Raw genomic sequence first — 14,655 nt, 5'->3', positions numbered from 1 at the left:
ACATCACTTTTCGCCCCACAGGTCCTTCATATGGAACAATAAAGATATCCGATATAAAATAGGACTGTTTTCTGTCACGCAGGGCTTAATGAAATACTGACAGTTGGCCAATTACTTAATCAAAATGGTTATCTTATTAATAATTTCTTGATGAATTCACATCACAACATTGTTTTGTTTGGTGTTATAAGATAAATTAAAAACATCCACTGAAAATGAATATGACTTGGTCTGAATCCATGTTGATCAGGATGACTGATGGAAACCATATTAGGGGACCAATCTGGGGTCATTTTTGGAATTACATTTCATTGTCTATCCTTAAGATAGCCAGGACATACAAACCGCAACAATAACCGTTCCCAGATTCAGTTCCAAGCTTTTTAGTTCCGCGCCAAACATTGAAAATTAAAGACACTAAAACTAACGAGAACACAACAGGAACAGCTAGGTTTGTTGTTACATATGTGTGCTCCATTTACTTTAGCCATACTTCCAGATATATATATATATATATATATATATATATATACACACACACACACACACATTTACACAACCATTGAGTGTAAATAAACCATCTACCAGTAAACTATTGGAAAAAAAATCCGTACATTTACAATGTGCATTTAATTAACTTATCATTCGACATTGATGCCTGCATGGAAATAAGGGGACTGAAAACGGAGGCTGTAATGTTGGATATTTAGTCCCTTGCTCCATTTTTACTTTATCCAAACTTCTAAGCAGCTTTACATCAGCGCACAGCCGTTGCGTATCAGCTGTTAACACACCCAAAATGCAACTTGAAATTGCAACCCAAAAATTAATATCGCTTTCAAAAAGCAATAACGACATAGAAATAACTCTGTGGAGTTGTGGGTGGCTCTTAAAAGAGCCGTTGGGTTAAAAGGATGTTACAGGTGGTTGGGCGCTTAACCGCCGAAGCCGTACAGGGTGCGACCCTGTCTCTTCAGGGCGTAGACCACGTCCATGGCGGTGACGGTCTTCCTCTTGGCGTGTTCGGTGTAGGTGACGGCATCACGGATCACGTTCTCCAGGAAGACCTTGAGAACACCGCGAGTCTCCTCGTAGATCAAACCGGAGATACGCTTCACTCCGCCACGGCGAGCCAGGCGGCGGATGGCGGGCTTGGTGATGCCCTGGATGTTATCACGAAGCACTTTACGGTGGCGCTTGGCGCCTCCTTTTCCGAGTCCTTTGCCTCCTTTACCGCGACCGCTCATTATGACTCGAACTAAGATTAACGAAGTACGTGCCGGTACACATGGCGATGTCAGTAAATAAGCCGTCTGAGGACCTAATTGAAGCAGATAGTGGCTCGGAGTGGCGGCTCTTTGTAACCCCACCCTATATGCATAATGAGCTCTGCAACCTTGTGAAAAGATGCACGTGTTTTCCTCTTTAGCGAAACATATGACAAACAGAACATTAATTATTAAAACATTTTACATTTTGACCGGCCACAATATAATAATACAGCAAAACCAACACAGAAGTTTGTACAATACAAAAGGCCGTTAAATTATGTGACAGACCTATAAGTTATGTCACAGACCTATATCTCTATCACAGACTTATAGAGTACAATTTTGTTTTACCAAAACATTCTACCATGGGATGACTGAGAACCAGATACATCCACATAAGATAGTGTACCTACTGTGGTGATAGATACATCTGCTTTTAGACACTCTATGGGGCTACAATAGCCTTGTTGATATTTAGCTCACGCATTGTGTCATAAGTCTGACCCCGCCACTGAGGATGCACAAGCCAGTGCATTCTTAGTGCCGGTCCCAAGCCCGGATAAATGGGGACGGTTGCGCCAGGAAGGGCGTCCGGCGTAAAATCTTTGCCAAATCAAATATGCGGATCATAAATAAGTCGTTGGTATCGGTTACCAACGACCGTAACCGATACTGTTAACCAGCAGGGTGCCGGTGGAAAATATGTTACTGTTGGGCCGCCCAACAGTAGGCATACTGTGTGTGCAAGAGACCAGGTGGAAGGGAAGTAAGGCCATGAGTATCGGAGGTGGGTTCAAACTCTTCTACCGTGGTGCGAATCGGAGGAGAAATGGGGTAGGGGTAATTCTGAAGGAAGAGTATGTCAAGAGTGTGCGGGAGGTGAAGAGAGTGTCAGACAGAGTGATGAGTATGAAGCTGGAAATTGAAGGTGTATTGCTGAATGTTATCAGCAAGTTGGGTGTGAGATGGAAGAGAAAGAAGAATTCTGGAGTGAGCTGGATGATGTGGTGGAGAGGGTACTCAAGTAGGAGAGAGTGGTGATTGGCGCAGACTTCAATGGACATGTTGGTGAAGGGAACAGAGGTGATGAGGAGGTGATGGGTAGGTATGGTGTCAAGGAGAGAAATGTGGAAGAACAGATGGTGGTGGATTTTGCGAAAAGGATGGAAATGGCTGTGGTGAATACATATTTCAAGAAGAGAGAGGAACACAGGGTGACGTACAAGAGTGGAGGAAAGTGCACGCAGGTGGACTATATCTTAAGTACAAGACACGATATAAAAGGGATTGGAGACTACAAGGTGGTGACAGAGGAGAATGTAGCTAGGCAGCATCGGATGGTGGTCTGTAGGATGACTTTGGAGACCAAAAAGAGGAAGCGAGTGAAAGCAGAGCCGAAGATCAAATGGTGGAAGTTGAAGAAGGAATACTGTTGTGTGGAGTTCAGGCAGGAGTTAAGACAGACACTGGGTGGTAGTGAAGAGCTTCCGGATGGCTGGGCAACTACTGCAGAAATAGTGGGGGAGACAGCTAGGAACGTACTTGGTGTGTCATCAGGACAGAGGAAGCAAGACAAGGAGACTTTGTGGTGGAATAAGGAAGTACAGCAAATTATACAGAGGAAGAGGTTGGCAAAGAAGAAGTGGGATAGCAAGAGAGATGACGAAAGTAGACAGGAGTACAAGGAGACGCAGCGTAAAACGAAAAGAGAGGTGGCAGAGGCAAAGGAAAAGGTGTTTGGTGAGTTGTAAGACAGGTTAGACACTAAGGAAGGAGAAAATGACTTGTATCGATTGGCTAGACAGAGGGGCCGAGCTGCGAAGGATGTGCAGCAAGTTAGGGTGATCAAGGATAGAGATGGAAATGTGCTGACAAGCGAGGAGAGTATGCTGAGAAGGTGGCAGGAGTACTTTGAGGGGCTGATGAATGAAGAAAATGAGAAAGAGAAAGTTGGATGATGTAGGGATAGTGAATCAGGAAGTGCAGTGGATTAGCAAGGAGGAAGTGAGGGTACTTCCGTGCCTACACCCCATTGGATCTAGTATCAACCCATCACTACCACACACGAGAACGTGCGGTCTGCTTTACACGGGTTGATGCTAGCTCCAACGGGGTGTAGGCACGGAAGTAGACGTGATTGGCTGTTGCGTCGGCCAATAGACAGCGCGGAACCCCGAAACGCACTGACTGCCAGACCGACAGACAGAGCAATAGTTGGGGTGAATTAAGTTAACGTTAGTTAGATAGTGATAGCAATAGCGGTAGGGTTAGTGTTAGGGTTACGGTTAGGGTTAAGTACGATCTGGCAATGTTAATGTCCGTTGTAAGCTAGCCAGCTAAATGTTTCAGTGCGCATCGTTTGTTTCAAGTCAGTGCGTTTCGAGGTTCAGCGCTGTCTATTGGCCGAGGCAACAGCCAATCGCGGCTACTTCCGTGCCTACACCCCGTTGGATCTAGCGTCAACCCTTTACAAGTGGATGAGTGCGCGCCTGAAAAGCATCCCAGATTTACCGTGTCTTTACAGAAAGCGTTCCGCCCCGAAAAAAAATGTTATTTCCGTCCAGGAAAATCTGCCGGCGATGGCGACGGGGTGACTAATACTACTCCTACAACAACAACTGGTACTACTATTTCTACTGCTACTACTAATTAAGCTAATGAGTCAACGTCAAAGTCAAACCTACGTAATGTCTACGTCAGGGCGTCAGCTGGAGGCAAAACAAAGCCGGAAGCGGTAACGTTAAATACGAATCACGTCCTCAGGCAAGCTTACATCCAGCTAACGTTAGCGAACATGTCTTCATGCTGTGTTTTTCGGTGCCAGAATCGAAGAAGTAATAAACTAAACTTGCTGTTTTATCGCATACCAGCTGCCACTCCCAGTCAAAAAGATCGGAGACAGCTGTGGTTAAACGCGATAAGAGGAAAGGATTGGACTGAGGAGATCATCAAAAATGCTCGTGTTTGTAGCGCACACTTGATATCAGGTACGTGAGGTTAACGTTAAACTATACTGTAGCGAATTCGGGGGGCAACGTGTCTACTTATCCAAGCACGTTACAATACTTTTGTCTGTTGTATGTATGGATATTTGCCTCCAGCTAAGCTCCGCCCACAAAAAAAGATCACGATTTTTACTAACAGAAAAGGGATCTATTGTCCCTTGCAGGGAAATTAGTTTTCAGCCAGTATAAAAACTGTCACACAAAGACAAAACATACAAACACCAAGGCGGAATTGACAACAGGACATAGTGGGCAAGGAGAACCAAAGTAAAAAAAAAAAATATATATATATATATATATATATATATATATATATATATAAAATATACAGACCAAGGAAACAAGCCAACTGCAGACAACAGATGAATACTATCTACTATTTAGCAATTTGAAGGCAGAGGGGACAAAGGAAGCCCTGTAGTTCTTAGTCCTAATACAGGGCATCCTCAACCGACGACCTGAAGGTAACAGCTCAAATCCGGCCGAAGGGGGTGACCTTGGCACTTCAGAAGGGAAGTAGCCTTCCTGAACACCCTCCTATTATAAAGATCAGTTACCTGAGCTTGGTTTCTCCCTGAAATCTTGCTAGCCTATTTGATAAGTCTATCAAGCCTTTTTTTATTGGCCAGAGTCAAGTTACCAAACCAAGCCACAGTACATTAAACTTTTTCAATAAAACTTGTATAAAACAGAGTCATCTTCTGGGAGGAGACATTAAATATACGCATTTTCTTCAGGAAAAAAAATTCTTTGTTGGACCTACTTTGATGTGGAAGCAATGTGAGTTTCAAAGCATTTTTTTTTTTGTCGAGAACAACCGCCAGATATCTAGCTGTCCACAAGCTCAATGTCAGCACCTTTAATGCCGGTTGGTACAGGACTAGGAGGAGTCTTTCTAAAACTGATTATCATGTATTTAGTTTTAGACATATTTAAATGGAGAAAGGACTCATCACACCAAGACACAAAATCATCGACCACAGGTTCATGTTGTTCCTCCTCCCCTTCAAGAAGACTTACAATCATCGAATCATCCGCAAATTTGAATATGTGTCTGTTGGTATGGTTGCTGCGACAGGTATTAGTGTACAAGATGTTGAGTAACGGAGAGAGGCAACAGCCCTGAGGGGAACCAGTTGAAGAGTACAGCTGATTGGAAAAGCAGCCATTAACCCTCACACACTTGGACCTATCAGTCAAGAAGTCCAGTATCCAACCAACTAGATTAAGATCCAGTTTGAAAAGATGAATTAGCTTATCTGTTAACAGATGTGACTGGATTCTGTTAAAGGCTGAGGAGAAATCTATAAACAGTCTGGCATGAGCATTTGTCCCCTCGAGATGGCGGTACAGAACATGTAAAAGCGTTATCATGGCATCTTGTACACCCCTTTCGGGCCTGTATGCAAATTGCAGTGGGTCAAGGGATTTCTCCACCTGCGATAAAACCTCATTTTTAATGAGCTTCTCAAATATCTTCATGATTAGAGAAGTCAATGCTACTGGTCTATAGTCATTTAATGTCACAGGGATTCTAGTCTTGGTAACTGGTACAATTGTCGAGTGTTTCCATAATTTAGGGGCCCTCTGTTGCTGAAGGGATAGTGCGAAAATAGTGTGAAATATTCCACACAACTGTTCAGCACAGGTTTTAAGAACCTGGCCACAGATATGATCAGGTCCAGGGCTTTTGCTAGACTTGGTGACTTTGAAGTGTTTTTCCACCCTTTTGATATGAACAGTCCAAGCTGGGGGAGCTCTAGTGCTGTTCTTTAATGCGCTCCATTTTTCTGTGAAGTCATGATTATTGAATCTCAAGTAAAATTTGTTTAACTCATCAGCCAACTGTTTATCTTAATTAAAACCAGCCAGAGCAATGTTCCTCTTGCCTTTGTCATACCCAGTCATAGATTGCATACCGTTCCAGGCTACCCTTAAAATGTTACTGCTCAGCTCAGCTTCTATTTTATCTCTGTACCTGACTTTAGCCTTTTGATGATAATAATAATAATAATTAAAATAATGAAAAGGCATTGAATCTAATGAACCAATGGTGACTATTTGCACAAAGTTGAAAAAAAGTTGGCGTCTTCCTTTTTAGTTTCTTTCTCCACACTTGGTTCAACTTGGATATTGCTGAAACAGAAAAATAGGAGTGAAAATATTTCTCCGACCTCTATAAATCTATAAACATCTACAAATCATCTATCATACTGTTACATGTATACAGCAAGAAACGATTTTTTTTGTGTGTGTGTGAAGTCAGGTCAAGTTTATCTGTATAGCCGAAGGACTTTACTATCAGTACAACAATATACAATAATCCACTCATCCATTATCAGATCTGCTTATCCTGCTCTCAGGGTCGCGGGGATGCCGGTGCCTGTTTCCAGCAGTCATTGGGCAGCAGGTGGGGAGATACCCAGGACAGGCCACCAGGCCATCACGTGGCCAACACACATACACACACACACACACATTCATACCTAGCATGGCCGATTCACCTGACCTACATGTCTTTGGACTGTGGGAGGAAACCGGAGCCTCTGGAGGAAACCCACACAGACACGGGGAGAACATGCAAATTCCACACAGAGGGTGACCTGGGATGACCCCCAAGGTTGGACTACCCTGGGGCTTGAACCCAGGACCTTCTTGCTGTGAGGCGACCACGCTAACCACTGCACCACCGTGCCACCATATATATATACGAGAATATACAGCAATATACGACAACCTTGGACCCTGCACCCAAATGAGGAAAAACTCCACAAGAAAGATCTTATCAGGAAAAACATATGGGTGAACCCTGTAATGGAAAAATACAAGCATATGCAGGATCTGCTGTTCCTTTCCACTACATTTGTCTCGGTACTAGGCAAAACAAAAGTTGTAGGCAAAACAATGTAAACAGTATGTGACGTCTAACTAGAAACGAGTGGCTCTGTACCTTTCTACTGCATTTGTCTCAGTACCAAGGTTACAGCAGAACCTGTATAAGTTTATATTTTTCCATTACAAACCTCAGGAAGAGCAACAGAGGAGGGATGCCTCTTCCAGGATGGACAGGCATGCAATCGGTGTCAAATGCACAAAAGTAACAGAATTATAATGTAACATCATAGGTTACACAGAGCAAGGTAATGCAGAATACATACAGTGAATCCATACAATTTAGCACATTTAATTGTGCTGGTTTGCTGGTGACCCTTTATGAACAGTTGTTTGCAGAACTTGTTTAGGGCCCACAATCACATGACTAAGAGTCCCAGTCTTTAAGAAGCCCGTCCTATATCATGGCTCATAAGAGGTCCCCCCCCCCCTACTCTATGTGCGTGTGTGGGGGGGGCGTGGAAAATGTAAATATTATTGTTTAACCAGTCGACCTAGTTTTGATTGACAGAAGTGAGAGGAGCTCAAGCTTCAAAAATAAAGGGGAAGCTGTCGGAGGGGAAACTGTCATGTTTTCTAATGGCCAACAGTTACGTTTAAGATTGCAAAACCAGACGTTTCAAAATCATTTATTTATGGGAACCAATCTTGTCATAATTACAGAATTCTTAGATATGAAGGACTCCCAGGCTCTGAGCGCTCCCGGGTCGGAGTGACAGAGAATTTTATATATAAGACTTTTTTATATATACGAATTTTTAATATAAGACTGGACTGGGATAGGCTCCAGCATGCCCGTGACCCTGAGACCAGGATAAGCAGTTCGGATAATGGATGGATGGAAGACTGGACATTCCATAATAATCATGCCTAAAGACATTATTACTCAATTTGAATGTGAAAATAAATCTTTACATTACATGATAAATCCTATACTTGCATTTGGTAAATTTCACCCACATAAAACAAGATTCACTTGGTCTCTCCCAAACCTTCGCACTTCTGTACATAGATAGACACATTGGCCCTTATGACGAACAAAAAAAGTGAACACACTGTCATATTATAAAGAACTATTTTCTGTAGCCCCTGAAGATTCATTTACTATATTTAGATTATTGTTTATTATGTTTAGATACTTTATATTTATGTTAATTCATTTGTTTAATTTGCATATTTCATTTTATTATCTGCCTTTTTCCTTTTTCACTCAGAGAAATGCAGATTATATGACAATGTATAATGTATAAATGTATAAAATTTCTGATTGTATGTTAAGGTTCATTTTATATATATACACACACACACACACACACACACACACACACACACACACACACACACATATATATATATAAAGGAAAAACAAAATGCCGCCTCCACAGTCTGGGTCTACTAGCAAGTGAAGGTGTTTGTCGTAACCGGTTGTGACTCTTTGGGGCAGCTTGCCAACCAACCAGCACTCAGTAGCTGCAACACCACCATTTTACTCCACAATAACCAACTGCTGTAGAAAAATGGGAAAATAAGATAATCACGAATCATGTTTATTGGTCATGTAGGTTTGCACATACATGGAATTTGACTCTGGTTTCATGGCTCTCTCAGTGTACTTAACATAGAATGACAAAACTACAACTCAACAATCTTCAGATACATATACACAAGGATTGACTTATACTGGCAAAATAAGAGGCAATAAAGTGCAGTGGTGCAGAGAATATATCAGAGATGCTGAAATAGATGTTAGCAAGTTATTTACATGCCTGAGGTAGATGGACATAACAGAGCGTACCAGCATACGTACAATGTAAAGTACAATATATAGAAATGGTTGGATTTATTGAAAGTGTTAAGCATTTCATTTGAATGACATCCTTTGGAAAGAAACTGTTTTTATAACTGGTTGTTTTGACGTACAGTGCTCTGTAGCGCCTGCCAGAGGGGAGGAGTTGGAACAGGTTGTAACCAGGGTGCGATGGGTCTGCGGTGATGTTGCCTGCCCGTTTCCTGACTCTGGAGGTGTATAATTCCTGAATGGAGGCCATGTTGGCACCAATGATTTTCTCTGCAGACTTAACTGTCTGTTGTAGTCTGTCCCTGTCCTGTTTGGTGGCCGATCCAAACCAGATAGTGTTGGATGTGCAGGGGACAGACTGGATTATTGCAGTGTAGAACTGAATCAGCAGTTCCTGAGGCAGGTTGAACTTCTTGAGCTGGGGGAGAAAGTATGTCCTCTGCTGGGCATTTTATTTGTAATGTTTCATTAATGTTTAGCTATGTCTTCAAATGAAAGCAAGTTACTGCATTATTTGCCAGAAACCCAGTCAATAAACAATGTTAGCTGTTTAGCTCCTTTGACTCCCATTCATCGATTCCTTTGCGCACTCCTCCTACCACCTCTATGATGGGGAGGTATGAGGAGGATTTCCATTAACTTGCTTAATGTGCAATTTGAAATTGCGAATTAAAAAAAAGAGTAATTGAAACACGTGAATTTAAACAAAAAACTCAAATATTGCAGGAAAAAAAGTTTATACGCTTGCATGAGGTGGTTCTACAAATGATTCGACAAAACACTATTTTGCAAAACTGAAATGGAAACACATTTTTCAGACTGTTGGGGTTTTGGAATAATGGGCATCGGATATGGCCTGGCACCTTATAAAGAGCGATGGCTATGAGCTTCTCGGTTGGAACTGGTTTCAAGCGCCACGAGAGGTCCTGTTGCGTTGCATAACTCATCAAATGTCAAGTGGGACATTCTGACGTTTTGGATTCACAGGGCATCTGTAAAATTATTGCAGACAGCGACCTTCCATAAGTCCCTGATATGTGGCTGCTGCTAGGGATTTTGAATAGGGAGTTTCCTTTCCGTCATTGCATGCATCAGAAGACTATTGCGAGAGGCCAAAACCCAGGTTTAATCACATAACGTGTGTTTTTTTGACTTTTTAAAAAAAAAAATATTTCTATTTGACTGCTGGGATAGGCTCCAGCATCCCCGCGACCCTGAGAGCAGGATAAGCAGTTTGGATAATGAATGAATGAGCCAATGGAAATCCCCCTTATGATGTGCTACAGTCATCTTTTTGTACAATGGGATTAATATGAAGTGGGCAGACTGTGTGGTTTTGTTGCAACCTTGCTTTCTGCGAGTCATTCATTGTAGTGGTTCCTGACTGATTAGTTACATCCGGCACAACTGCCCTCTGGGGGTGGTTAATGAAGTGATCAAAGTGGGAAAATAGTGGCTATTTCGTTAGAGGCTATTCAGTTGTTTAACATCTAAAATAGCACATAGCACTTTGTAATTTCCCAGCACGCAGCTGTGTCTCAACTTAGCCTGTAGCTCTTCTCCAGTAAAAAAGTACCCCAATAGCCAGGACCACAAATCCCAGGACGAGCCAGGAGACCCCCAGTGCCACCAGCAGTCTTTCAGTCTCCATATCTGAAGTGTCTGCAGAGAGATCAAAAACTAACTTAAGTGGCAGCTGTTCATCAAAAAAGACAGAAGAAGACGGACACAACTTATATAAACACACACTACACATCCAAACAGCCACGACTTCATACATATATATTTACATAAAAAGACTGAAACACACTCATAAAACACACACACACGTGCACAAACACACACCCAGAGGGTAGAGTTTGGGTTCCCACAGGCTAGCATGCTCCACCATGCAGGAGATGCTCTCTCCCACAGCAGGGGTGTGTTCCAGGTGGGAGTGGAATTGGTATCTCCAGGCTCCGCTGGGAAGCTCTTCTTGCATCAGCTTCTCTGAGGTGTGCGGGAACACCTGCCCATTCCTCAGCCAGGTGAGTCGGATGTCTCTGGGGTAGAAGTCGTAAGCAGTGCACAGCAAAACTGTGGAATCCCTGACGACCTTTGACCTCCCCATCCTCAGACTGACCCGTGGAGCCACTGTAAAATGGGAAGAAGGTCCGACACGTTTTTATTATTTATCAGCCAGCTCCCATTTTGAAACACAACGTTTATGTGGACGCCCATTTAAGTGATGTAAATACCCCCATGCAAGAAATATCAAAACCAGCTTAAAAGTCCATTATCACGTTTGTGTTTTATTGTTATTATAGTACTACTACTACTGCTACTACTTCATTCCCTATTTCTCAGGGGTCACCACGGAAGATTTTACAGGTTTCATTGGTTTCACTGTGAGGGCATCATCGGCGGTCACTCGGGGTCGAGTATGACTGTCCTCCTTAGTCCTTGTGGGTCTTCAGGTGGGCAAAGAGGCCGATCCTGGAGCCGCATATTTTGGTGCAGTGTGGGCAGGGGTAGGTGGTGGTAGTCGTGGGATTGGTTTGGGCCTTTTTGGTGGAAACTCCCTCCTTTCCGAGTCTGCACTTGTCTTCTGCAGCACGGCGGAGATCGTTATTATATAGTGCAGCTCCTCCCCGGACAAGTTTTCTCCAGGTCGCCCTGTTGGTTACTGTGTCCTCCCAGGTTTTAGGGTCTATGTGGCATTTTTTGATGTTCGCTTGGATGTTATCCTTATACCTTTTATTTTGACCTCCCGGGCCACGTTGTCCTGTGAGAAGCTGGGAGTATAGGAGTTGTTTTGGGAGGCGAGAGTCAGGCATGTGGATGGCATGGCCAGTCCATCTGAGCTGGTGTTGGGCAATGGTGGCAGTGAATGGTAGCCTCCTCCAGGACGCTGGTGTTGCTGCATCTATCTTCCCAGGTGGTCTTGAGGATTTTTCGGAGGCACCTCTGATGATGTGCCTCTAGTGCCTTCAGGTGCCTGCTGTATGTGGTCCAGGATTCTGATCCATACAGTAGAGTGGGCACAGCACCTATGGCAGCTGTTGTTAACCTTGGCCTTGACCGTTCTGGTATGGTCTTGTCAATCCATATATTGATTTGCAAAAGTTTACATCGGATGCCCTTCCTGACACAACCTCTAATCTTATGGGTGGGAGCCCAGGCAAAGAAGTGCTGGATGCCACCCCAGTATTCATGGACTTGCACCCATGCCTGTTACTTGCTGCTACTACTGCTAACGATAATAATAATAATAATTAACATTATTATTATTATTATTATTGTTATTATTATTCATCCATCCATTATCCAAATGGCTTTTCCAGCTCTCAGGGTCGCAGGGATACTGGGACTTATCCCTGCAGTCACTGGTCTGCAGGCGGGGAGAAACCTTGGACAGGCCGCCATGCCATCGCACACACACATACACTCACACACACACACACACACACACACACACACACACTTATACCTAGGGGCAATTAAGTATGGCCGATTCACCTGACCTACATGTCATATCATTATGTATTATCATTATTATTATTATTATTATTATTATCGCTTGCTGCCCAACTGCTGGGATAGGCTCCAGCGTCCCGTGACCCCAATCGGGATAAGCGGCTTGGATAATGGATGGATGGATAATAATAGTAATAACAACAACAACAACAACAATGATAACAATAATAACAATAAATACACGAATAAATGAATATATTAAAAATGAAACATTCGTTGTGGAACATTAAAGTACGTCTGTGTTCTGCATGGAAAAACAATATAATTCCAATCTGACACGACACGTCGTGTCGCTGTGTCCATTAACTTCTCTATGTTTATTTTACTGTTTTCACTCCCTCCCCCGCTCTCACCTGTCTTATCCAGCATGGCTTTATAGATGACCGTCGCTTTTGCTTTGCAGAAAAAGTTCAGGTCGTTCCTCCTGAGTGACAGATAGTTGATGTCTTTGTTGACGTCATCGGCGAACTGACGGCCGTAGTCGGTGTAACCAGTGACCGTCTCTGTGGAGCTGTTGTACTGGGCCATCAGCTGCCCATTGTAATGGTACTGGATCTTGTACCGCACGTCGTACTGCTTTGAATCATCGCCGATGATCTGACAAGTTTTCAGTATCTGGAAATATTTTTCACGAGTGGACAGCACTGTGGGGAAAACACACACACACACACACACACACACACACACACACACACACACACACACACACACACACACACGCACACGCACACGCACGCACACTCCCGTTTCACTCGCTGTTCGCCACAAAAACTGGAGTAGTTTAACTGTAAATGCGCGTGACCACCGATGAAATTATCAAATCAGTTGTGTCACATCTGCCGCCACCGATCACCACCATGTACACAGTTATAACATGGGGTCCAGCAACACCTTCCTCTCAAGTGTCAGTCAATGTGGCCGCTGAAGGACGAATTTACCGTGTTTTCAAACCCTGTCCGACTTTTAGCTTAAACACGAATCCCCTCTAAAATGGTTTTGCTTTGAGGGGAATGCCTTCAAATAAATCTGCCTATACACATATGCAAAGCAATACAACCAAGCAGTCGTGTAAAGAAGGACGCTTACCTGAGGTCGTGAAGACGACGTGGCTCAGGAACAGTATGGAGCGGTGCATGGTGCTGCAGCACGCCGTACGTCTTTCAGGGAGAGTCAAGTCTCACCTGGACTCCGTACGGACACTTCAGCTGGCCAACGGCTTCAAAAGGCAAGTACAGATGGCGATTAAACCGAAACTGCTGATGGTCGGACTTCGACTCCGGGGGGTCACTTTTCCTGTTCCTCCGGTTGTGGGAAATGTTATTTCCTACCGCCTCTCTCAGTTGCAGCCCTGGGCGATTTGTAACGGCATTTCGACCCACACATAAAATGTGTAAATTACAGAACTCAAGTATCAAACAATGAGGTGGCTGGAAACCCAAGGCATCTTACATGTACATGAAACTCCCCCGTATCAATGTATGTAATGTCTTAGAGACCAGCTTGGTCTAGTCAGAAAGGCACGAACTGAGGAAGCTTCTTGGATGAGAGGCGAAACGTCTTCACGGATACATACCAAGTCCAGTCGCACTTGATTCAACTCCTTTGGATAACCACGACCTGGATGAATGAGGACATCCACAGACAACTGTTAACATTAAGGACGCCAGCCACCCCGCTCGTGTTCTGTTCTTGCTCTCTCCACCTGAAAAAAAAATGTAACCGGAGCATCAAATCACACACCACCTCACGACGTGCCCCGCCGCGAGCATGCCCAGCAGTCACGTGACATAGAGAGCTGTCACCACCTTGTGAGGTGTGACACTGCGGAGAAGAGCTGCCGGCACCTCCGCTCTCTGTTGAGAGAGTCTTGCTGTCATGTTGACTGACTTCCACTCCAATATAAATGGCAAGCTGAGAGGGAAGCGGAGGGATTTTCTCCCAGTTTATCGTGAAATCCAGCCTTGACAAATGCGACTCTATTATTGTCGTCTGGCTGAGTTTAATTCCACTCCCAGATAGACGACAAGCTGGGAGGGGAGATAAGATCTCTTTTTTCCAGTTTATTGTGAAGCCCGTTCTTGACAGATTGTCTGTAACACGGCATCCTCCCTGGAGTGAGCCAGCCAGAGCAGATCGTCCAGATCAAACAACATTTTCATCCCCTGTCATATCC

At 43.7% G+C, this 14,655-nt stretch overlaps 2 protein-coding genes across 2 annotated transcripts; both read right to left on the bottom strand.

Annotated features, from left to right (window-relative positions):
- Window positions 1-850: 850 nt before the first annotated feature.
- Window positions 851-1,257, bottom strand: LOC130127039 (histone H4). The gene has a single exon (XM_056296585.1). It carries the CDS (start codon window positions 1,245-1,247, stop codon window positions 936-938), a length of 312 nt encoding a protein of 103 aa, XP_056152560.1. The 5' UTR covers window positions 1,248-1,257; the 3' UTR covers window positions 851-935.
- A 9,394-nt stretch (window positions 1,258-10,651) lies between these two features.
- LOC130127935 (rano class II histocompatibility antigen, D-1 beta chain-like) lies at window positions 10,652-14,359 on the bottom strand. Its single transcript, XM_056297649.1, has 4 exons — window positions 14,288-14,359; window positions 12,836-13,097; window positions 10,812-11,099; window positions 10,652-10,662 (listed from the first exon to the last, which is right to left on the bottom strand). Exons 1-4 carry the CDS (start codon window positions 14,357-14,359, stop codon window positions 10,652-10,654), a joined length of 633 nt encoding a protein of 210 aa, XP_056153624.1.
- Window positions 14,360-14,655: the final 296 nt, after the last annotated feature.

The sequence above is a fragment of the Lampris incognitus genome, chromosome 17 (genome assembly GCF_029633865.1).
Source record: "Lampris incognitus isolate fLamInc1 chromosome 17, fLamInc1.hap2, whole genome shotgun sequence".
NCBI classification, from domain to species: Eukaryota; Metazoa; Chordata; class Actinopteri; order Lampriformes; family Lampridae; genus Lampris; species Lampris incognitus.
This window is presented reverse-complemented; position numbering and strand designations above follow the sequence as displayed.

Coding starts and splice junctions, on each gene's coding strand:
- LOC130127039 (XM_056296585.1), bottom strand. CDS start 1,247: ATGAGCGGTCGCGGTAAAGGAGGCAAAGGACTCGGAAAAGGAGGCGCC.
- LOC130127935 (XM_056297649.1), bottom strand. CDS start 14,359: ATGACAGCAAGACTCTCTCAACAGAGAGCGGAGGTGCCGGCAGCTCTT. Junction 13,098..14,287: donor GCAGTGTCACACCTCACAAG/GTGGTGACAGCT, acceptor AAATATTTCCAG/ATACTGAAAACTTGTCAGAT. Junction 11,100..12,835: donor AGCCATGCTGGATAAGACAG/GTGAGAGCGGGG, acceptor CCCATTTTACAG/TGGCTCCACGGGTCAGTCTG.